Consider the following 23,363-nt stretch of genomic DNA (forward strand, 5'->3'; position numbering starts at 1 on the left):
TCGAGTATGTTAGCTATAGCGGATAAATGTTTTACAAGCTAGTACAATAGAACAAACAAATACATTGTATATGAGCCATGATGATGCTGTTTTCAATGTTTGTCACTGCAGGAGTTTATTAATTCTGGTTGTCTGCCCAAAACTGAGCTTGAAGCCAATCCACCATCTTCTTCTCCATTTGGAACGCCTTGGCAAGAACATCATCTGAGATTGCCGGTTTTGACCCAAACACAGCGTTGGCACTGGTGATAGCCCCAGGGTTCTGGCTGCTAAGTGCAGCAATTGCCACCGCCGGTGTCGGTGTACTAAAGTAGGGGTACCCTAGTATCCCGAACTTGTGCACGGGCAGTCGCAGCATCCCGCGGTAAGGCTTGCCGGGTGACCGCCAAGGTCCTCCGTGGTTCCCCTGGAGCCATTCAAGGAAACAAGACCCCGGCAAGAGGAGTTTGTCGGGAAGGCCAACCGAGGCATCTCAAGAAACTGACAAGACCCCGGCAAGAGGAGCTTGTCGGGAAGGCCAACCAAGGCATCTCAAGGAACTTGCCGTGACGCGCCACGCGTCCCGGCAAGGCCCGGTGAGCGACAAGCTCCCGGACGCGACAAGACAACGACCGCGGCAAGGCGCTTGCCGCGGCAAACCACCACTCTGTGTCCGCGCTCCAGCACACCCACCAACGTGTCGCTCTGGGACCCTTCCAAGCGTACGTGGCGGGAGGCTGTGCAGCCAGCGGTGCGCGGTGGCAAGCGGCGCTGACAAGATTGCCATCGTGGCGAGCGGTGGCGTCCCTGACGGTCCCTTTTGCACTATTTAGGCGACACAGACGGGCATTTAATGCCCTTGTCCCCTGCCGTCAGGGTTAGGTATGATACACTGTAGCAGGTAGCTGTACCAACCGCAGCACCTTTTCATTTTTACCCTTGTCTACATTGCCACCTGTCGGTGACCCCTTGAGCATATAAAAGGAGGCCCATGCGCAACGTAGAGGGGGGTTGGCGAAAAAGAGAACACTCACGCTCGATCTCGTTAGCTTCTGGAGTGTACTGTAGCACTCCGCGCTCCCGAGCAAGAACTCAATACAAACCACAAAGCAGGAGTAGGGTTTTACGCATCCGTGCGGCCCGAACCTGGGTAAACCGCTCGTGTGCTTCGCCTCGATCCGCTCTTCGTGCGGCCCTCGCCCCCGTCGAACCGAAAGGGACTCGGTCCGCCGGTCCCATAGGTGCTCGTGGGTCAGTGCCCCGGCATCTTTGGCGTGCCAGGTAGGGGCATCGAGGTTGTGTGAACCAGATCCGGCGTTCACACGAGCTAGATCTTCATCATCTTCATCGACATGCCGCCGAAGAAGAAGGCTTCGGAGGCGGCTGCTCCGTCTGCGCCGAACCCACCACCGCCGGAGCAAACGGCTGATGGGGCGGGCGCCGGCGGAATAACGGGCGTCGACGAGGGAGCTCACGGTGCTGCCAGGTCCAAGGACAAGGCTGCGCTGCCCATCGGCGGCGTAGCCGGCTCCCACAACGACCGGGCGTACTCCAAGACCTCGGCGTCCGTACATGCACCGCGCCCATCTCAGGAGGCGCGGGACCGGCAGCGTCATGGTATTCACGGTACCATGCGTTTGCTGGACCAAGATCGAGCTGGTGGATCACGGAGTGCTCAGGATCAGCATGCACGCCAACATGCTGGCACGAGCGAGGCACGGTCGCCTGGACGGGATACTGCTCCTTCTAACATAGTTAGAAGTCCGAGCATATCCCACTCCTCGCACCGTTCGCCACCGCCACCCGCCACTGCAGCAGAAGCTTTGGCGCGAGCTCAACTGCTCCTGGACCACCCTCCAACGGCAGACAAGATCGACGACTGGAGGGCCACCATTCAGAGTCTCATCGGCTTCGCCAACGGCGACACTCAACGGCAGCCGAGCACGTCACAGCCGCGGCAAGTCACCCAGGCACGAGCCGGTGGCGACAAGACCGGTGGGGGTGCAACCACTGTGCACTCTCCGCCCCGAAGGCCAAGATCGCCGACTCGCCGGATCCACCTTGACAGCGACTCTACCGCTCATCAGATCCACGAGCTCGTCGCGATCAGCGCCAAGTTCTTCACGAACGACAGCAAGAAGACGCTCGTACTCGCATTGAGCGCCGAAGGGAAGTGCGACGTCAATCAGACCAGCGCGCTGGGCCCTCTGTCGACATGCATGCGCCAGGGGAACCAGGCGGCTTGCCGTACGCGGTAGGTTGCCCTGCGTTCACTCATGAGCTGCGGCAAGTCCAGTGGCCCAGCACGAAGAATTTCAAGCCAGATGTACCAGAGAAGTACGACGGCAAGTCGCATCCGTCGGAGTTCCTCAGCATCTACACCATCGCGGTGCAGGCTGCCGGGGGGCGGGACGACAAGATCCTTGCCAACTACTTCCCGCTGGTGCTCAAGCCCAACGTCAGGTCCTGGCTCATGCACTTGCCGGACAACTCCATATCTTCCTGGGCAGACCTATGCCATCAGTTTGTCGGCGCCTTTACAGGCGGCCACAAACCTCATGGCCAAGAGAGTGACCTTCACCTGCTCGCCCAGAAGGAAGGAGAGCCCCTGTGCAAGTACATTCAGAGATTCAGCTGTGTACAACACAACATCCCAGATGTCCACCCTGCCGCGGTCATCAGCGCGTTCCATCAGAACGTGCGTAACCGCAGGATGCGGGAGGAGATGGCGATGTGCAAGATCAGAGACATCAGTGGGCTGTATGCCCTGGCCGACAAATGTGCACGTGCTGAAGAAGGGAGGAAACTCCCCGGAGAGAATGCAGGAGCAGGAGGATCTGACAGCGAGGATGCTGCCCCGGCAAAGAAAAACCGGCGGCGGAACAACAGGAAGAAGAAAGGCAAAGATGTGCTGGTCGTTGAGCAGTCCGGCAACGAAGGTGGCGCCAAGAAAGCCAAGACTGGTAGCTCCGACAAGGAGATTGCCGCATACACCAACTGCCAGGCTGTGGCGGTCGCCGACAAGCAGGACGGCACCGACAAGCAGTACTGCAAGATCCACCGCACCAAGGGCCATGACTTCCAGAGCTGCAAGAAGGTCGAGCAGCTTGTCCAGCAGCAGAAGGCCGAGTACGAGCGACGCGACAAGGAGAGGGCCCAAGGAGGCGCTGGAGAATCCGGCAAGAAGCGCGCCGGCCGGGGAGGACGCCGCGGCAAGGCCAAGCAGCGGCAAGGAGACAGACCTCCCCGCGGCCGCGACAAGGATGAAGATGACGACGACGACGAAGACATGGATGATGTCGAGACCAATGAGCAGGAGTTCCAGAAAGCCACAGAGGTCTTGTGCGTCGACGGCGGTGCTTCTCTGCATACTTCGCACCGCCAACTCAAGCAGTGGGTGCGGGAAGTCAATGCGGCGGAACCACCTGTTGAGTCACGCAAGCTTCTGAAATGGTCCAGCACGCCTATCATCTTTGATATTGAGGACCACCCTGATCGCACAACTGCGGTCGGGTGCTTGCCGATGTTGGTTTCACCAACTATCCGCAACCTCAAGGTCACTAAGATGCTAGTTGACGGCGGGGCCGGCTTGAACCTGATCTCCTCCGCTGTACTCCACAAACTCCAGATCCCTGACAGCGAGCTTGAAGAGACCGACACATTCCAAGGAATCAACCCGGGAAGGAGCAAGCCAAAGGGGAAGGTCACGTTGCCAGTAACATTTGGCAGCGAGTTGAACTTCAGGACTGAGAGGGTCACTTTTGACGTTGCCGATTTTCCATTGCCTTATAATGGGATACTCGGCCGTCCAACACTCGCCAAGTTCATGGCAGCCTCTCACTACGCATACAACATGCTCAAGATGCCAGGCCCGATAAGCGTCATCTCTGTCCCTGGCGACAAGAAGGATGCTCTTATCTGCGCCGACAAGATCTACCGGGAAGCGGCAGCCGCAGCAGATCGCAAGTCACCTGCCGTTGAAGCTCCCGGGGGGAAGAAGACCAAGTCCGGCAAGAGTTCTGATGCCCACTCCGGCAAGCGCACCTCTTCGGAGTGCTGCGCTGCCGTCGAGGACGCACCACCGAGCTCCACCGGCAAGTGTAAGAAGGCAATGGCAGCTCCGCCAGAGACCAAGAAGGTGTCCGCTAAGGAGGACGGCACTGGTGGTACCTTCACCATCAGTGCCACTCTCGACCCTAAATAGGAAAGCGCGCTCATTGCTTTCCTGCGGGCGAACGTCAACGTGTTTGCGTGGCAACCGTCTGACCTCCCCGGTGTTCCCAGGAAAGTAATTGAGCACCGTCTTGCCGTTTGTCCTCATGCGCGGCCCGTCAAGAAGAAGGTCAGGAAGCAAGCAGTGGAGCGCCAAGAATTCATCGCAGAAGAAATCAAGAAGTTGGAAGCAGCAGGCCTTGTCAGAGGAGTGCTCCATCCTACGTGGTTGGCCAATCCTGTAGTCGTGCGCAAGGCGAACGGGAAATGGAGACTTTGTATCGACTTTACCGATGTTAACAAAGCTTGTCCCAAAGACCCATTTCCTTTGCCGCGCATTGACCAGATTGTTGACTCCACGGCCGGATGTGACTTGCTTTCATTTCTTGACGCATACTCAGGATACCATCAGATCTTCATGGCAGAAGAGGATGAGGAGAAAACCGCATTCATTACTCCATGTGGCACGTACTGTTTCATACGAATGCCTTTCGGTTTAAAAAATGCTGGTTCAACATTTGCAAGGGTAGTCCATGTCGCTCTTGAGCCACAAATACACAGAAATGTGGAAGCCTACATGGATGACATAGTGGTCAAGAGCAAGGACAAGGCGACTCTGATTCAAGATTTAGACGAGACCTTCGCAAATCTGCGCAAGATCAGCCTCAAGCTCAACCCCGAGAATTGTGTGTTTGGAGTCTCCTCCGGCAAGCTTCTTGGGTTCTTCGTGTCTCAGCGGGGAATCGAAGCCAATCCCGACAAGATCAAGGCCATTGAGCAGATTGAAGCACCAAAGCGCGTCAAGGATGTACAAAGACTTGCCGGTTGCGTGGCTGCTCTCAGCAGGTTTATCTCTAGGTCTGCTGAGCGCGCCCTGCCATTTTTCAAAATATTGAAAAAGGCAGGTCCAATGAAATGGACTCCGGAAGCGGAGGCTGCGCTGCAAGACTTAAAGACATACCTGTCCTCCGCTCCAATACTTGTCGCACCTAAGCCACAAGAGAAGTTGCTGCTGTATATAGTGACAACCAATCAAGTGGTTAGTGCTGCGTTAGTAGCGGAGAGGGAGGCAGATGACGAGCCAGCAACCACGGCAAGCGCATCCAGCGACAAGCAGGGGGCTTCCCCGACAAGCTCTGGTCTCGACAAGGATGGATCTGCGCAGACGCGCGAGGAGATACGGAAGAGAATGGTGCAGCGCCCAGTTTACTTTGTCAGTTCCCTTCTGCAGGGGGCTAGGTCAAGGTACTCTGGCGTGCAGAAATTACTTTTCGGCCTTCTCGTGGCCTCGAGAAAGCTGCGCCATTACTTCCAAGCACATGAGATCACAGTTGTCACTCGCTTTCCGCTGAAGAGGATACTGCAGAATCCAGAAGCGACAGGCAGGATTGTTGAGTGGGCACTGGAACTGTCAAGCTTTGGCCTCAAGTTTGAGAGTACTTCAACTATCCAAAGCAGAGCATTGGCAGAATTCATAGCAGAATGGACGCCAACTCCAGATGAAGAAATTCCAGAAACGAGCATCCCCGACAAGGAAGCAAGCAAAGAGTGGCTGATGTACTTTGATGGTGCCTTTTCGCTGCAAGGCGCCGGCGCTGGCGTGCTGCTTGTCGCACCCACCAGAGAGCACCTCAAGTACGTAGTCCAGATGCACTTTCCCAAGGAGCAAGCAACAAACAATACTGCAGAGTATGAAGGCTTGCTTGCCGGTCTCAGGATCGCGACAGACCTTGGGATCAAGAAGCTCATTGTCAGGGGTGACTCACAGCTTGTCGTCCGCCAAGTAAACAAGAGCTATCAGAGTCCGTTGATGGAAGCCTACGTCGACGAAGTGAGAAAGCTAGAAGAGCACTTTGACGGCCTGCAGATGGAGCATGTTCCAAGAGCTCAGAACGACATTGCCGATGGCCTATCAAAGTGTGCAACACTTAAGTTACCTGTGGAACCAGGGATCTTTGTGCTCAAGCTGACTCAACCGTCCGTAACGCCATCAACTGGACAGGGCAAGAAGAGGAAGTTGATTTCTGGTAACTATTTTCCGGCAGAGCTTCCCGAAGCCGCCGCCAAGAAAGTCCCCAAAATCAACACCAAGAATGCTGAGGAGCAGTCTGCTCCGGCAAGCCCTATGGTTTGTTCCGTTGAAGCACAAACTCCCGACAAGTTTTGCTCTGGCAAGCTTGCCGGGGAACGTCAAGCTCCGGCAGAGCCGCAGGTTCTCGCCGTAGAAGCGGATGTTCCCGCAGCAGCAGATTTGCCTTTAGTCCTTGTTGTCGAGCCACAAGCTCCAGCATGGGCACAGCAGATTGTCCGTTTCCTTCAGACAGGAGAACTTCCCGAAGAGCAAGAAGAAGCGGAAAGAGTAGCCCGGCTGTCAAGTATGTACCAGTTTGTCGACAAGACACTGTACAGAAGAAGACTCAACGGTGTGAAATTGAAGTGTATTCACCGGGAAGACGGACAAAAGCTGTTGACAGAGATACATGGAGGCATATGTGGTCACCACATTGGCGCAAGAGCACTTGCCGGCAAAGCATTCCGGCAAGGTTTCTTTTGGCCGACAGCCCTCCAGGATGCAACTACACAAGTAACCAAGTGTGAAGCGTGCTAGTTCCATTCCAAGCAGATACACCAACCAGCTCAGGCTCTCCAGACGATCCCTTTATCCTGGCCATTTTCGGTCTGGGGGCTCGATATCCTCGGCCCCTTTCCCCGAGCAATCGGGGGCTTTGAGTACTTGTACGTTGCAATCGACAAGTTCACAAAGTGGCCGGAAGTGGAAGCAGTGAGGAAGGTGACAGCACAGTCAGCAGTCAAGTTCTTTAGGTCGATTGTTTACCGCTTCGGGATCCCTAACAGGATAATCACCGACAACGGTACGCAATTTACGAGCCGCACCTTCATGCAGTACGTCCAAGATCTTGGCGCCAAGGTCTGCTTCGCTTCTGTTGCTCACCCGAGAAGCAACGGTCAAGCGAAGAGGGCAAATGCTGAAGTGCTGCGTGGGCTCAAGACCAGGACTTTCGACAGGCTGCACAAGTGCGGAAGAAACTGGATCGAGGAGCTGCCGGTGGTTCTTTGGTCGATCAGGACGACGCCAAATCGAGCCACTGGCCAGACACCTTTCGCTCTATTCTATGGAGCAGAGGCAGTTCTCCCCACGGAACTCGTATACGGGTCACCTCGAGTGCTCGCTTATGATGAGCTTGAGCAAGAGCAGCTGCGACAAGATGACGTGCTGCTCCTTGAGGAAGACCGTCTTCAGGCTGCTGTGCGAGCTGCTCGCTACCAGCAAGCTTTGCGCCGCTACCATAGCCGCAAAGTTAATACCAGAAGTCTCGAGGAAGGCGACCTTGTTCTTCGGCGTGTTCAGTCCGCCAAGAATTCCAACAAGTTGACGCCGAAGTGGGAAGGCCCTTACCGGGTGAAACGAGTCACTAGGCCTGGCGCTGTCCGCCTTGAGACCGAAGATGCCATTCCGGTGAGCAACTCCTGGAACATTGAGCATCTTCGTAAGTTTTACCCGTAAGACGCGGTTGCCGGAACCCGTTCCGGCAACCACCTTTTGTACAAGTCTTGCCGCTGTTGCATGTAATCCTTTGTACAAAGCCGAGCGCAGACCCCGTGCATAAGTAAAGATCATGTGCTCCGCACATCTTGTCAATTTCATGCTTTCTATTTTTTGCATGTATTATCTGACACTTTGTGCAGCACCTACCCCCGGTAAGCAATAACGAGCCGTAAGGCTCCATATCTTTATATTCTCCTCTTTCTTTTTTCTCAAGGAAAGGAAAGTTCCCTCGCCCACAAGTTTGCCGGGGGGGGGGGAAGGAGAAGATAATGGTATGGACCAGGCGTCGTTCAAGAAAGTTTCGCCTTGCCGGGAAGCAAACAACAGAAAAGCTAAGTTGCTAAAGTTTGAGCAATCAGATTTTTTAATTTTTAAGTTATCTCCCTTGAACGACCGCACTTTGTATGGAAAACCTGTGCGCGGAGGAACCAACTCGCAGCTAGTTGCGCCCTTACTTTGTTTCGAGTCCGCTCAACAACTTAAGTGAGCTGCGACTAGTTGCGACAAGGTTTCTTGTCGGTAGCGGCACCGCCAGCAGGCTGCTGACGTCCCGCACTCAGCGCTCACGGCTAAGGTGCCTGCGCCGGCAAGTTCCCTAAAAGCGTAGGGCAAAAACATACAAAAGGAGGAATCAAGTAAAGGGAATAACATTGCAATCATTACCCAGAATAGAGTTATATTACAAGGTAGCTTGTCGCAGCTCTAACAGATTGTTCTCATAACATGACCAGCAGCGACAAGAAAAGAAGGAAACGGGCGGCCTAGTCTACACGATTGCCCTCAATCCTCTTGATCCCGCTCACCTTGTCCACAATGGGTGCGACAAGGGTCTTGAGCGCCTCCAGGTCAGCATCCGGCGGTAGGGTCTTTAGGACGTTGGTGAGGTTGAGGCTCGGGTTGCGGAAGACCACCTTCATCAACGCCTTTTGAAGAGCTCCCGCGCAGATCTTCCGTGACTCGTTGGCCAGCTGCTTTGGGATCTTCTCCCGGAGCCACTGGAGGGCCGTCGCCACGCCTTTGAAGAACAAGGTGAGCTTGGCGCTGGGTTGGAGATTCTCATCGGAGGAATACCCGAGATCCTCCACTCCCAGCTGCGCCAGATTCCTGTCGATATCTGCGGCAGCACTCACAAGACCCTCCGTCCAGTGCTCCACTTTCTCCAGCGTCTTGGTCAAAGTGGTCAGCTTCAACTCAAGATCTGCGTTGGAGTCCTTGGCGGCGCTAAGCTCTTTGCCCTTCTCGGCGAGACGAGCCTGCAGCTCTGAGTTGCTCTGGGCGTCCTTCTCCCGCTCAAGCTTGAGCGCGGCAAGCTCTTCACCACTCGCCTTGAGATCGGCCTCCAGCTGCGCCACCTTCGTCTCCAGCTCCTTCTTGGCGGCCTCGGCAACTGCGGCAGCATCCTATGCTTGCTTAAGGGCTCCGCCGAATTCTTGCTCACGCGCGGCAAGCTCCTCCTCGTGGCTGTCGAGGTTAACTTTCCGCTGCGCCAGCTCGCCCTCCTGCGCAAACAGCTTCTCAGCGGCAAGCCGCTGTTGCTCTTCAACTTCGGCCTTCTCGAGGAAGAAGGCCTTCTGCGCTTCGGCAAGTTGCTCCCGCTCCTCTGCCAGGGACCGGAGAGCTTCCTGGTGGAGACCCCGGAGCTCCTCTGCGCGCTTCTCGGTATCTGCTCCCGCCTTCGCGACAAGCGCCTCGCGGGATTCCAGCTTGGCTTGCCGTGCGCGGTAGAGCGACAACAGCTTCCGCAATAGCCGCTCCTCCTCAGGCTCGCCGCCGCTGCTGCTCGGCGCGTCAACTAGCGTCAGCCCAGCGGAGGCGAGCACCTCTCCGTCGAAGCTCTCTCCCTCGACCGGCGCCCTGGAGCTTGACGCCCAGGGGAGGTTGATGAAGACGCCATCGCCGGCCTTCAGGTAGACGCTTGGCCGGGGCTCTTCGGAGCCTGGCGCTGCGGCAGCGGCGGACGGGTCAGCGGTCGACGTAGCGCCTGGCGCTCCTGCGGCCTCAGGGCCGTCAGTGCGGTCGCCAGATCCCTCGCCAGCTGCTGCGGCGGTAGCTTTGGCGGCCTCGTCGCCGGCGGGATCATCAGCGCCGGCTGTTTCTTCAGTGGCAGCTGTGTTGTCGACAGCAACCTCAGTCTCCATCGGCTCCACAGCAGATGGGTCTGATTGCCGGAGAAGCGAGAAAAATCAAACAAATACCCAACAAGAAGAAGAACCCAAGAGAAGCTTTGAAGAGAAGATTACCTCTACTGGGTTCAGCAGTCGTAGTCTCCGTCGCCGGGGGGACGCTGGTGCCGTCCCTTGCCGGAGAATTCCCCCTTGCCGGAGGACTCTCCCTTGGCCTTTCGGGGGCAGTCTCCGGGCGCTCCTGGTGGGGCTGCTCTGCGCCTACACAAATCAACAATCAGATATCAGCAAATACAGAGTATCCATGCGCGCCTCACAGCGGAAAGCGAACCGTATACTTACGCTGGGGGCTGCTCTGAAGGAAAGTTGCCGGGTCCGGCAAGGTTGTCTCGGGCGCACCCCTGCTGTCGCGGTGGGTTCGTCCTCGATGATAATCACCGGGACCTTGGCCCTCTTCGCTCCTCTCTGGGCCAGAGTCCTGAAAAGGAACAAGTTCAGAGCAAAGCAAATGAGATACAAGATAAAATGGCAAGAATTGAAGAACTACAAGTACAACAAAAGAAGCTTACTCTTCTTCTTCTTCCTCGTCGGAGCTGAACGCGGAGAAGTCGAAGTCCGGCCCATGTCCAGCGCGAGGAGGCGGAGGAGTAGGTTCCCTTGGCCGCTTGGCGGGAACGGTGGCGGTGGCCTGAGACGACCCCGCTCCAGTTGCCGCAGTAGCATGAGGTGCTCCCGCAGCACCAGTGCTTGCCGCGGTGGACCGCGTCACGCGGCGCGGCGACTGTTCACCCACCTGCCGCCCCGCTACGTCCCCGACCTTGCGGAGACGCCTTCTTGGCGGGGATGGAGGCTCTGCTTGCGGCGAGCTGCCTGAAGATGAGGAGGAAGAGGAGTTGATCTCCAGCAAGCCGCTCGTATCCTTGGCGGGCTCGCTCGACTCGGCGTTATGCCCGGCAAGCCCTTTCCCGCCGGCGGGCTCCCCTCGCTCGGCACGGCTTGCCGCCTCTGCTGCATCTACCTCCTCCACGGTGAATCCACATTCGCCCGCGGCTGCGGCTGCCGCCGCCTCTTCCAGCCTGATGGCGATGCGTGTCATCTCCTCATCAGTGGTGTCGCGGGTGAGCCTATCCTTTTCATTGGAGCAGACCGACACTTCTACCAAGCCGTCAAAAAACTGCTGCACGACGTCGTCTGCAGGCTCTTGCCAAGTTGGGACAATTCCATGCGAATCGCACTCCGGCATCATTGCACGGATGCGGTCGAGCGCGGAGTTGTTGCACAGCGGAACGACGCCCTGCGGCAACCTGAACACTTCGGGATGCTGAGGGTCGTACTTGAACAGCTCCTGGAGCATTGCGTTGAGCTCCAAAACAGTGAAGTTGAAATTGAGGCCTGGACGCAGCCTCATGATATCCACCGCATTCTTGAATTCCCAGGTGGGTCTCCCCCGTTCCTGCAGGGGGGCAATGCGGCGGCGAAGAAAGTCTGCGCCAACAGCGCCTACAGTGAGCCCGGCAAGCCTGAGGCGTAGGATCCGAGTGACGGCAATCTTCAGCCTATCATCTTCCGGGGCCACGTCACTCCAATCGCTGCCGCGTGCTATTGGGGTTTGGCGCCGGGCGGTAAATGGCTGCGGGTTCTCCTCGTCAATCCAGCATCAGTCTGCTCTCCATTCCTCCCACTTGCCGCGGAACTCTCCCTCCAGATAAGTGTCCTTCTTGCCGGCCCTCGAGATCCAGGCGATTTCGCCGGACAAAGGCTCTCCTCTCTCTACTCGGGGCATAAAGAAGTGGCGGAAAAGGGCTACATTGGGATGGACTCCGACAAAGTTTTCGCAGAGATGTGCGAAAACTGCCATGGTCAAAACGGCATTGGGAGTGAAGTCAAGGAGGTGGAATCAGTAGGTGTTCATAATATCGCAGAAGAACTCAGAGAAGGGCGGGCAGAGCCCGCAGTAGAAGAACAAGGCGAAGAAAGGGTATCCGTTTGGAGCCATTTTCCAAGCGGCGGCTGGAAGTACCTTCGTGCGCGGATGCGCTCGCGTCTCCGTCGACCAGAAGAGATATTAGTTCTCCCTCAGCTCCTTTGCGGCAAGCTTGGGGGGGAAGACTGCCCGCTCCTTTCGCAGCGCCGCAAGCCGCTGCGCCTCGGTCGACTTCACAACCTTCCCCTTGTCGGCTTTTGGAGCCATGGCGGAAGTGGTGGAGGAGGTCGACGGCGTTGGTGGTGCTGGTGGCGATGGGGGGCGGGGCGCTGCTCTCTTTCAGCTTTGGGAAGACGAGGGAGCGGCGGAGATTTCCGAGATTGGAGTAGCGACCGGCGAATGGGCGAACTGCCCCTGTTTCCCCTGCTTATAAGGAGGGAGGGGGCGGACGTTCCGCATTTCCGAATAAAGAAACCACCCACGATCTCTCCCACGACGCCGCATTCAACGCGTGCCGTTCGGGGAGGGAGCGGTGGATACGGAGAGAGATACGGCGTAACCCAGGCTGCGCGCGCCCGTGCCCTGTTTTGGGCCTGGCCCAACAGCGCTCGGCATCGTGTATGGCCCAGGCCCGGGGGCTCCTGTCGGTGTACTAAAGTAGGGGTACCCTAGTATCCCGAACTTGTGCACGGGCAGTCGCAGCATCCCGCGGCAAGGCTTGCCGGGTGACCGCCAAGGTCCTCCGTGGTTCCCCTGGAGCCATTCAAGGAAACAAGACCCCGGCAAGAGGAGCTTGTCGGGAAGGCCAACCGAGGCATCTCAAGGAACTGAGAAGACCCCGACAAGAGGAGCTTGTCGGGAAGGCCAACCAAGGCATCTCAAGGAACTTGCCGTGACGCGCCACGTGTCCCGGCAAGGCCCGGTGAGCGACAAGCTCCCGGACGCGACAAGACAACGACCGCGACAAGGCGCTTGCCGCGGCAAACCACCACTCTGTGTCCGCGCTCCAGCACACCCACCAACGTGTCGCTCTGGGACCCTTCCAAGCGTACGTGGCGGGAGGCTGTGCAGCCAGCGGTGCGCGGTGGCAAGCGGCGCTGACAAGATTGCCATCGTGGCGAGCGGTGGCGTCCCTGACGGTCCCTTTTGCACTATTTAGGCGACACAGACGGGCATTTAATGCCCTTGTCCCCTGCCGTCAGGGTTAGGTATGATACACTGTAGCAGGTAGCTGTACCAACCGCAGCACCTTTTCATTTTTACCCTTGTCTACATTGCCACCTGTCGGTGACCCCTTGAGCATATAAAAGGAGGCCCATGCGCAACGTAGAGGGGGGTTGGCGAAAAAGAGAACACTCACGCTCGATCTCGTTAGCTGCTGGAGTGTACTATAGCACTCCGCGCTCCCGAGCAAGAACTCAATACAAACTACAAAGCATGAGTAGGGTTTTACGCATCCGTGCGGCCCGAACCTGGGTAAACCGCTCGTGTGCTTCGCCTCGATCCGCTCTTCGTGCGACCCTCGCCCCCGCCGAACCGAAAGGGACTCGGTCCGCCGGTCCCATAGGTGCTCGTGGGTCAGTGCCCCGGCAGCCGGTTTGTAGGGGTTGGGGTTGAACTGGAAGTGGATGAGACCTTCTGGGAATACAAACACATCACCCTCACTAAGCACCTTCAACAATAACTTGTTGTCTGGGTTGGATGTGACGAAGCCGACATAAAGAGTCCCTTCAAGCACGGCGAGGATCTCAGTGGCACGTGGGTGAGTGTGTGGTGGGTTCTCGCCTAAAGGTGCATAGTCGATGCGCGCCAGGGAGATGCCCAATGTGTTTAGGCCGGGAATCCGCATCACATTGATCAAAGTGACATTGGACCCAACTTTGTTCGTCTTCGTGTCTCTCGGCATGTCGAGTTTGGCAGCCAAGAAGAAGTCTTCGGCCTTGACATCCTTTGGGTCTTTGCAGACAAATCCATTAACTAGAACTGCGTGACAGTGGACATATATATTTACGTCAGTTGAGTCTATCAATAATTTGTGAATGGATGCTATGGTAAATATAATCTAAGAACTATGAGAGGTACTTGATGTTCACCAAGTGTTGAGAAGACATACCACGTGAGCTATTGTCTGCGACACAAAAGTCTTGCAGGGGGCTCGGATCAGAAGCGATAGCCTGCCATGACGCCAACGCAAGAATGGCAAAGAGAAGGAAATAGGAAAAGGTGGCCATTTGAGTTTTTGCTGCAAGCAAGTGTGTTTTGTTGCTTCGTTGTGTTGTGTGGTTTGGCTTTGGAAAGGCTATATATTTATAGCAGCAAAAAGAGTAGGGATTTTGTGAAACAGTCAACTAAAACTCGTATATGTCTATGCATGGCCATGTAGAAATGGTCATTAATTTATTTAATCGAGCAGGTGTAGAGTGCCCGGACCAAAACATAGGGGAGCCTGAATCCATCAACTTAATGAAGTTTCTTTGTATGGTGTACTACTAGCTAAGAAAACAAACCTGACGTGGTCTTCGTCTGACGTGATAAATTATGATGTGTATGGATTACACGCCTTTGAACCGTGTCACTGTCATGCATGACGTAGTAGGATGAAGCTATAGCTAAAATTGATGAATATTTCTTCCCGTTGAATATATGGCGTAATCTTGAGAGCTAGTTGACGTAGCCTTACCTAGTCGCCTCATGCATGCTAGGTTTGTTGCTACCGGGAGTTAATTAATTAGCTATACACAAGCTAGCTAGCATGCGTGACGGGAGAACCGGCCAGCCAGTTTAACCGCGTCGTCAAGACCTGTTAATTAGACACGTGGGTTGCTCTGCAATTAGAGACCATGTCAATCTAGTGTTGCTATGCTACGCCTTGGATTTTACTAATTCGCAACTCGGACAGCTGCAGCCAAGCTATATATATCCATACATACTCCCAACATGGCCACAGAATCAGCTACGACCCCTCAACACACAAAGCTAGCTAAGAGTTAGACAGCATCCATTTCACCGGCAGAAAAATGGCCTCCTTCTCTTCCTCCTGCTTCCTTCTCTTCACTGCTATTCTCGCATTGGTCTCATCGCAGGCTCTAGCTTCCGATCCTGGTCCTCTACAAGACTTTTGTGTGGCGGACAATAGCTCGCGTGGTATGTACCAAGTTAACTCTTTCATCACATCATATTTGAACTATATCAAAATAGTTTGTAATCAATTTTCCCTTGTGTGTGTATTTATATTATTTCTCTTGATGCAGTACTTGTTAACGGATTCGTACGTAAGGACCCAAAGGCCGTGACAGCGGAGGACTTCTTCCTGGCGGCCAAACTCGACATGCCGAGAGACACAAAGATGAGCAAGGTCGGGTCCAACGTGACCTTGATTAACGTCATGAAGATTGCTGGCCTCAACACGCTTGGCATCTCCCTCGCACGCATCGACTACGCACCCCTAGGCGAGAACCCTCCACACACACACCCCCGTGCCACCGAGATCCTCACCGTGCTTGAGGGTACACTCTACGTCGGCTTCGTCACGTCCAACCCGGAAAACAAGCTCTTCTCCAAGGAGCTCAGGAAGGGTGATGTCTTTGTTTTCCCGCAAGGACTCATCCACTTCCAGTTTAACCCCAACCCCTACAAGCCCGCAGTCGCGATTGCCGCACTTAGCAGCCAGAACCCAGGGGCAATTACCATTGCCAACGCCGTATTTGGATCAAAGCCTATGATCTCAGATGATGTTCTCGCCAAGGCCTTTCAGGTGGAGAAGAAGACCGTGGACTGGCTCCAAGCTCAGTTCTGGGCCGACAACCACAATTAATTTTGTGTTGCACTGGTCGCTAGGGTTTGATGACAAAATTGTATTCCTTGTGATTGTAACTATTTATTGTATCTAATCACCTTTTTAATATATGTTATGTTTTCTTTGATTCCCACGTGAATAAAGTATTACTCTTATTTCCCATGCTGTACACAACAAGTGCTCATTATTGTAGTGAATGATAGCTTGCAATCTCTAATTTGTTTGGATTGGTAAGTGTCGAATGTCTCGCGACCCTTGCTTAGTATAGGCAGATACTAGCTTGGAAGGATCCTTGATAAAGAAACTTATTTATCGTGCTTAGCTGAATTAAGCTTTAGACGGGGCTAATTGTTCTCTTTTGTATAGCTTTCCGTGAAAAGTGTAGTCATACCTTGTTGCGGATCCGCGTTTTACATCTTGTGAGCTATCGTGTGTGATTATGCTCAATGATTATACTCTGATTACAAATAAAATTCTTCTCTCTATTTGTGGTGTCTTAATTTTATGATCGTTCTATGCATTCATCATGTACATTTGTGCTATAGTGTAATGTTGGACTGGTTACAATGAAAGGACAATAGAGGGAATGCTATGCATTATATGAAGTTTATATTCGTTGTGATTAGCCCGGTCATCTAAATGGTTAAAACACATTTTTATTGCCTGACTGAGAATAAGAAAGTGTTTTTTATTATCTCATTATTATTATAGGGTGTGTATGGGGGTGTGTATGGGTGATGTTTGACCTCTCCTTTGCGAGGTCATGGAAACAGTGAGGTCTCGATGTTCGGTGCCCTTCGACGGCGTGTGAGGTTTGGTCGCCTCACATAGTGCTCCGGTTCTCTCTAATTGTGATGGTGGCCATAGTGCAGGGCTGTCTCGGCGGAACATTGCCCTTCGGCACAGTTGGTGGTTCTCTTTGTCGTGACGTTCCTAGGCAGTGAGATGCCCTACGACGGTGGTTATGACTTCCTAGGTCTTCAAGGGGCAGAGTGATCGCAGGGTAGCAGGCGGCTTCTTCTCCACGTCTTCTCTACTGATGCAACAATGCTAGCTCCCGCTCTTCTCGGTCCGCTGGTAGTAATGGGTGCTAAGTTCTTGGTGCTGGTTGCGTGTTGTACCTCGCTTCCGTTTCTCCGTCTGTTGCTCCTTATTTTCATCTTCTGACTGTCGGGTGTTGTTGTTTCTTATTCCTTCTAGTGTGTGTCAGACTGATTGTCTAAATAAGGAGGAAGGGGTGGGGTCGTATAGCATTAGCTATAGAGAGACTAGGGTTTTGTGCTAGTCAACTGGCTACATATTTATTTCCAATTTATAGAGACTTTATTTGACGAAATAGGCGATGTTTTTTTTTGGCTAATGTCTAAGAGCTACTCTTCCATAGTGCTTGCAAGACCAACGACTTCAGTACTACTAGAAATCTAACCTATTTAAATTAGAACATGGTTATTTGCAAACTAATCATTAGGTTTGTTTGGTCACATCTAAATAGTCGTGGTGCTATAATGATGACATAACATAAATACAAATAATATCTCTGATTCAATTCGAGGAGTAAAGGAAAACAAACTCGGAATTAGATTCATCACGAGATCGATTGCTATTGTCACAAACCGATGGGGAAGTGGTGCATCGGTGTTGTCGGGCTGGGGCTGAGGGGTAGTCATGGTGATGTCAGAATCAGTGGAGACCGGAAAATCTCGTTTGCCTAGGTGTGGAATTATTTCCTTCTCCTCATGTCTATGGGGGAAATTCCATTCCTCAAATAGTGAGGTTTTAGACAAGAAGTTGATGTGGTTGATCTCATATGTCTTATTGCTCGATAATGTGTTGTCCTAGTTTTCTATGAAGTAGAGTTGAGAGAGGATCCCAATCTCCACACTACCTTGTTGGATTACATGCGGGCCGAAGCAAAGGTAAGCGTGGAGAGGTTAATGTGACTGTGAAGTGGATGGACAAATTGTTCATTGGTTTTCCTTAGCTAAGGTGTGTGTTGATAGCTTGAGAGGGTGAGAGTGGCATCCTATGAAAAACAATTCATGATCTATCAGTGGCAGGTAAGGTGTCAAATCACTAGAAACGAGGAAGGATTCATAATGGCAAGGAATTTATCCGTGAAATATTGGTTAGATATTACAGGAGGTTTGGAGTCAAATCACTAGAGATAATGAGTGTATATGTGAACCCAATATACATTAATCACGCTCATTTTCTAGGTGTTCCATCTAAACTTGATAGCCTATGAGGAGTTTCACATGTGAATATATCCGGCGCTCCTCATTTCCGAGATGCTTATAAAATTTGGATGAACTATAATGGCATGATTAACTGAGACTGTAGAATAAGATCTAATAACTTGGAGCTACTATATTTACATAATATGATTTATAAATTAGAGTGCACCAAATACTATTCCGTTCCCCTAGAGGTGACCCGAGTATTCCCGCTAGCATGCCCCACTCCAAGCCACGAAGACATAGCACTAAATTGGGTCTTGATCATGGTAGCTGACGATGTAGTGTGTGTGTGTGTGTCGCACGCGCGCGCGCGCACACACACACACACACACCGCATGAATCACACACAACTAACTATACCAGCAAGATTGGATGAGTGGAGAGTTTGGTCCCATACACTATGAGGATGACAAGTGCCGACGAGGAAGTATGAGCTCTAGAGGAAAGAAATCGTGCTTTCGAAGGATGTCATTGTTCATCGTTGCAACATCGAAGATCCAAAAGGTAGGGTAATCCCTCTCACCAACTCAAATCAGCTATATTGCACGCACGTGTGGCGAAAATGCAATGGGAGTAGTTCTTCAGACGATGCATCTGCTGGTGCCACTTCGTCTCATCGATGATGCCTAGAACATAATCAACCCCATTTACAATCTCCCGAAGCTCTGGAAGAAGGCGTGGTGGAGCGACAACATCACCTTATCGTTGGTAATGCTTCCCTACCATGGCCATGTTTTCTAGTGAGAAATTCCTGCCAGGCAACACTTCCATTCCACAGTAGCAACAAAAGCTTTAACACATCCATGCCACAACCTCAAATCTGCGGTATCCCACACATAAAATCTTCTTTCAATGATCGACCTGCGAGCCATATGCAAACCACGGGAGATAATTGTATTGAAAGTTACAAGTAGTCTGCAGAATGACCACCAGAAAACAAAACCCATTTTGGCTGGTAGGAACGGTCCTAGAAAGTAATGATTCATATTTCGTTCAGACATGAAAACAAACCGCCGAGGATTTACTCAAGGTTGTGGTGGTTGTTCCATGGAGGCCCACCGGTAGCGATGATTCTTCTCAAATTCTATGAGATGGGCCCTCATCTTCGATGCTACAACCTCCCAGCCAGAGATGTGACAAATGGGATTACCCATTCTTTACTACTAACAATTTTGTGGATAATAGCAGTTTTATATCATCTCCCTCTAGACCACTATTCTGACTGTGTCTATTCACTACTGCAGAACATGATAGCAGTGGCGGGCGCAGAATGTCCACCACTGGTGGGCGAGGCGATTAGAGGTGCTCGCCGACCTTCTGCCACTGCTAAATAGTCAATAGTGACGAGCGAGATGCTAACTTTTGGAAATTTTGAATACAAAATTAGGCGTCGATCAGGAAAATATAGTTGTGGTGGGCATACTTTCTGCCTGCCACTGCTGCTTTTATCCCTCGGCTAATGTTGTAAAAACATACGAGTGGTGGGTGCTCATTTTTGCCCACGGCTGATGTCCGTATAGCAGTGGTCGGTGGCATTTTCCATCCGCCGCTAGAATTTTGCCAAAATAGGAGTGGCAGGTTCCAACCATGGTCGGCCACTAATTTGACCCCACCGACAAGCGTTTTCCCAGTAGTGATTTTTTTCTATGTGTATATTAAATTCGTATACAAATTTCTTCAACTTGACAGATCGCAAGAAAGATCAACATGTACTATCGTCGAGTAGTCTATCATTTAGGCCCCGCATGCTAGCTACTCACCAGATCTGAGCTATCGCTGAGTATGGGTTATAACTTAAATTAATTAAGAGCATGCTTAGAAAAATTAATTTTTGTTGTGTAATACTAGAATGACATTTTCTTCAATTGAGTATGTCAGCTGTAGCGGATAAATGTTTTACAAGCTAGTACAATAGAACAAACAAATACATTGTATATGAGCCACGACGATGCTGTTTTCAATGTATGTCCCTGCAGGAGTTTATTAATTCTGGTTGTCTGCCCAAAACTGAGCTTGAAGCCAGTCCACCGTCTTCTTCTCCACTTGGAACGCCTTGGCAAGAACATCATCTGAGATTGCCGGTTTTGACCCAAACACAGCGTTGGCAATGGTGATAGCCCCAGGGTTCTGGCTGCTAAGTGCAGCAATTGCCACCGCCGGTTTGTAGGGGTTGGGGTTGAACTGGAAGTGGATGAGACCTTCTGGGAATACAAACACATCACCCTCACTAAGCACCTTCAACAATAACTTGTTGTCTGGGTTGGATGTGACGAAGCCGACATAAAGGGTCCCTTCAAGCACGGTGAGGATCTCAGTGGCACGCGGGTGAGTGTGTGGTGGGTTCTCGCCTAAAGGTGCATAGTCGATGCGCGCCAGGGAGATGCCCAATGTGTTTAGGCCGGGAATCCGCATCACATTGATCAAAGTGACATTGGACCCAACTTTGTTCGTCTTCGTGTCTCTCGGCATGTCGAGTTTGGCAGCCAAGAAGAAGTCTTCGGCCTTGACATCCTTTGGGTCTTTGCAGACAAATCCATTAACTAGAACTGCGTGACAGTGGACATATATATTTACGTCAGTTGAGTCTATCAATAATTTGTGAATGGATGCTATGGTAAATATAATCTAAGAACTATGAGAGGTACTTGATGTTCACCAAGTGTTGAGAAGACATACCACGTGAGCTATTGTCTGCGACACAAAAGTCTTGCAGGGGGCTCGGATCAGAAGCGATAGCCTGCCATGACGCCAACGCAAGAATGGCAAAGAGAAGGAAATAGGAAAAGGTGGCCATTTGAGTTTTTGCTGCAAGCAAGTGTGTTTTGTTGCTTCGTTGTGTTGTGTGGTTTGGCTTTGGGAAGGCTATATATATATAGCAGAAGAAAGAGTAGGGATTTTGTGAAACAGTCAACTAAAACGTATATGTCTATGCATGGCCATGTAGAAATGGTCATTAATTTATTTAATCGAGCAGGTGTAGAGTGCCCGGACCAAAACATAGGGGAGCCTGAATCCATCAACTTTATGAAGTTTCTTTGTATGGTGTACTACTAGCTAAGAAAACAAACCTGACGTGGTCTTCGTCTGACGTGATAAATTATGATGTGTATGGATTACACGCCTTTGAACCGTGTCACTGTCATGCATGACATAGTAGGATGAAGCTATAGCTAAAATTGATGAATATTTCTTCCCGTTGAATATATGGCGTAATCTTGAGAGCTAGTTGACGTAGCCTTACCTAGTCGCCTCATGCATGCTAGGTTTGTTGCTACCGGGAGTTAATTAATTAGCTATACACAAGCTAGCTAGCATGCGTGACGGGAGAACCGGCCAGCCAGTTTAACCGCGTCGTCAAGACCTGTTAATTAGACACGTGGGTTGCTCTGCAATTAGAGACCATGTCAATCTAGTGTTGCTATGCTACGCCTTGGATTTTACTAATTCGCAACTCGGACAGCTGCAGCCAAGCTATATATATCCATACATACTCCCAACATGGCCACAGAATCAGCTACGACCCCTCAACACACAAAGCTAGCTAAGAGTTAGACAGCATCCATTTCACCGGCAGAAAAATGGCCTCCTTCTCTTCCTCCTGCTTCCTTCTCTTCACTGCTATTCTCGCATTGGTCTCATCGCAGGCTCTAGCTTCCGATCCTGGTCCTCTACAAGACTTTTGTGTGGCGGACAATAGCTCGCGTGGTATGTACCAAGTTAACTCTTTCATCACATCATATTTGAACTATATCAAAATAGTTTGTAATCAATTTTCCCTTGTGTGTGTATTTATATTATTTCTCTTGATGCAGTACTTGTTAACGGATTCGTATGTAAGGACCCAAAGGCCGTGACAGCGGAGGACTTCTTCCTGGCGGCCAAACTCGACATGCCGAGAGACACAAAGATGAGCAAGGTCGGGTCCAACGTGACCTTGATTAACGTCATGAAGATTGCTGGCCTCAACACGCTTGGCATCTCCCTCGCACGCATCGACTACGCACCCCTAGGCGAGAACCCTCCACACACACACCCCCGTGCCACCGAGATCCTCACCGTGCTTGAGGGTACACTCTACGTCGGCTTCGTCACGTCCAACCCGGAAAACAAGCTCTTCTCCAAGGAGCTCAGGAAGGGTGATGTCTTTGTTTTCCCGCAAGGACTCATCCACTTCCAGTTTAACCCCAACCCCTACAAGCCCGCAGTCGCGATTGCCGCACTTAGCAGCCAGAACCCAGGGGCAATTACCATTGCCAACGCCGTATTTGGATCAAAGCCTATGATCTCAGATGATGTTCTCGCCAAGGCCTTTCAGGTGGAGAAGAAGACCGTGGACTGGCTCCAAGCTCAGTTCTGGGCCGACAACCACAATTAATTTTGTGTTGCACCGGTCGCTAGGGTTTGATGACAAAATTGTATTCCTTGTGATTGTAACTATTTATTGTATCTAATCACCTTTTTAATATATGTTATGTTTTCTTTGATTCCCACGTGAATAAAGTATTACTCTTATTTCCCATGCTGTACACAACAAGTGCTCATTATTGTAGTGAATGATAGCTTGCAATCTCTAATTTGTTTGGATTGGTAAGTGTCGAATGTCTCGCGACCCTTGCTTAGTATAGGCAGATACTAGCTTGGAAGGATCCTTGATAAAGAAACTTATTTATCGTGCTTAGCTGAATTAAGCTTTAGACGGGGCTAATTGTTCTCTTTTGTATAGCTTTCCGTGAAAAGTGTAGTCATACCTTGTTGCGGATCCGCGTTTTACATCTTGTGAGCTATCGTGTGTGATTATGCTCAATGATTATACTCTGATTACAAATAAAATTCTTCTCTCTATTTGTGGTGTCTTAATTTTATGATCGTTCTATGCATTCATCATGTACATTTGTGCTATAGTGTAATGTTGGACTGGTTACAATGAAAGGACAATAGAGGGAATGCTATGCATTATATGAAGTTTATATTCGTTGTGATTAGCCCGGTCATCTAAATGGTTAAAACACATTTTTATTGCCTGACTGAGAATAAGAAAGTGTTTTTTATTATCTCATTATTATTATAGGGTGTGTATGGGGGTGTGTATGGGTGATGTTTGACCTCTCCTTTGCGAGGTCATGGAAACAGTGAGGTCTCGATGTTCGGTGCCCTTCGACGGCGTGTGAGGTTTGGTCGCCTCACATAGTGCTCCGGTTCTCTCTAATTGTGATGGTGGCCATAGTGCAGGGCTGTCTCGGCGGAACATTGCCCTTCGGCACAGTTGGTGGTTCTCTTTGTCGTGACGTTCCTAGGCAGTGAGATGCCCTACGACGGTGGTTATGACTTCCTAGGTCTTCAAGGGGCAGAGTGATCGCAGGGTAGCAGGCGGCTTCTTCTCCACGTCTTCTCTACTGATGCAACAATGCTAGCTCCCGCTCTTCTCGGTCCGCTGGTAGTAATGGGTGCTAAGTTCTTGGTGCTGGTTGCGTGTTGTACCTCGCTTCCGTTTCTCCGTCTGTTGCTCCTTATTTTCATCTTCTGA

General features: G+C 51.7%; 4 protein-coding genes across 4 annotated transcripts; 2 read left to right on the top strand and 2 right to left on the bottom strand.

Moving 5' to 3' along the window:
- Positions 1-118: 118 nt before the first annotated feature.
- LOC125547539 (germin-like protein 8-11) lies at positions 119-14,068 on the bottom strand. Its single transcript, XM_048711365.2, has 3 exons — positions 13,920-14,068; positions 13,405-13,789; positions 119-296 (listed from the first exon to the last, which is right to left on the bottom strand). Exons 1-3 carry the CDS (start codon positions 14,035-14,037, stop codon positions 119-121), a joined length of 681 nt encoding a protein of 226 aa, XP_048567322.1. The 5' UTR covers positions 14,038-14,068.
- Positions 14,069-14,764: 696 nt separating this feature from the next.
- Positions 14,765-15,664, top strand: LOC147977623 (germin-like protein 8-7). Its single transcript, XM_087516410.1, has 2 exons — positions 14,765-14,950; positions 15,058-15,664. The coding sequence occupies exons 1-2, from the start codon at positions 14,824-14,826 to the stop codon at positions 15,618-15,620; spliced, it is 690 nt and encodes a 229-aa protein (XP_087372536.1). The 5' UTR covers positions 14,765-14,823; the 3' UTR covers positions 15,621-15,664.
- Positions 15,665-19,654: 3,990 nt separating this feature from the next.
- On the bottom strand, positions 19,655-20,666 carry LOC147977624 (germin-like protein 8-11). The gene is made up of 2 exons (XM_087516411.1): positions 20,516-20,666; positions 19,655-20,385 (listed from the first exon to the last, which is right to left on the bottom strand). The coding sequence occupies exons 1-2, from the start codon at positions 20,631-20,633 to the stop codon at positions 19,823-19,825; spliced, it is 681 nt and encodes a 226-aa protein (XP_087372537.1). The 5' UTR covers positions 20,634-20,666; the 3' UTR covers positions 19,655-19,822.
- A 692-nt stretch (positions 20,667-21,358) lies between these two features.
- Positions 21,359-22,318, top strand: LOC147977625 (germin-like protein 8-7). Its single transcript, XM_087516412.1, has 2 exons — positions 21,359-21,544; positions 21,652-22,318. The coding sequence occupies exons 1-2, from the start codon at positions 21,418-21,420 to the stop codon at positions 22,212-22,214; spliced, it is 690 nt and encodes a 229-aa protein (XP_087372538.1). The 5' UTR covers positions 21,359-21,417; the 3' UTR covers positions 22,215-22,318.
- The last annotated feature ends 1,045 nt before the right edge of the window (positions 22,319-23,363 follow it).

Source organism: Triticum urartu, chromosome 3A, assembly GCF_056163025.1.
Source record: "Triticum urartu cultivar PI428250 chromosome 3A, HENAU_Tu73, whole genome shotgun sequence".
Lineage (NCBI taxonomy): Eukaryota > Viridiplantae > Streptophyta > Magnoliopsida > Poales > Poaceae > Triticum > Triticum urartu.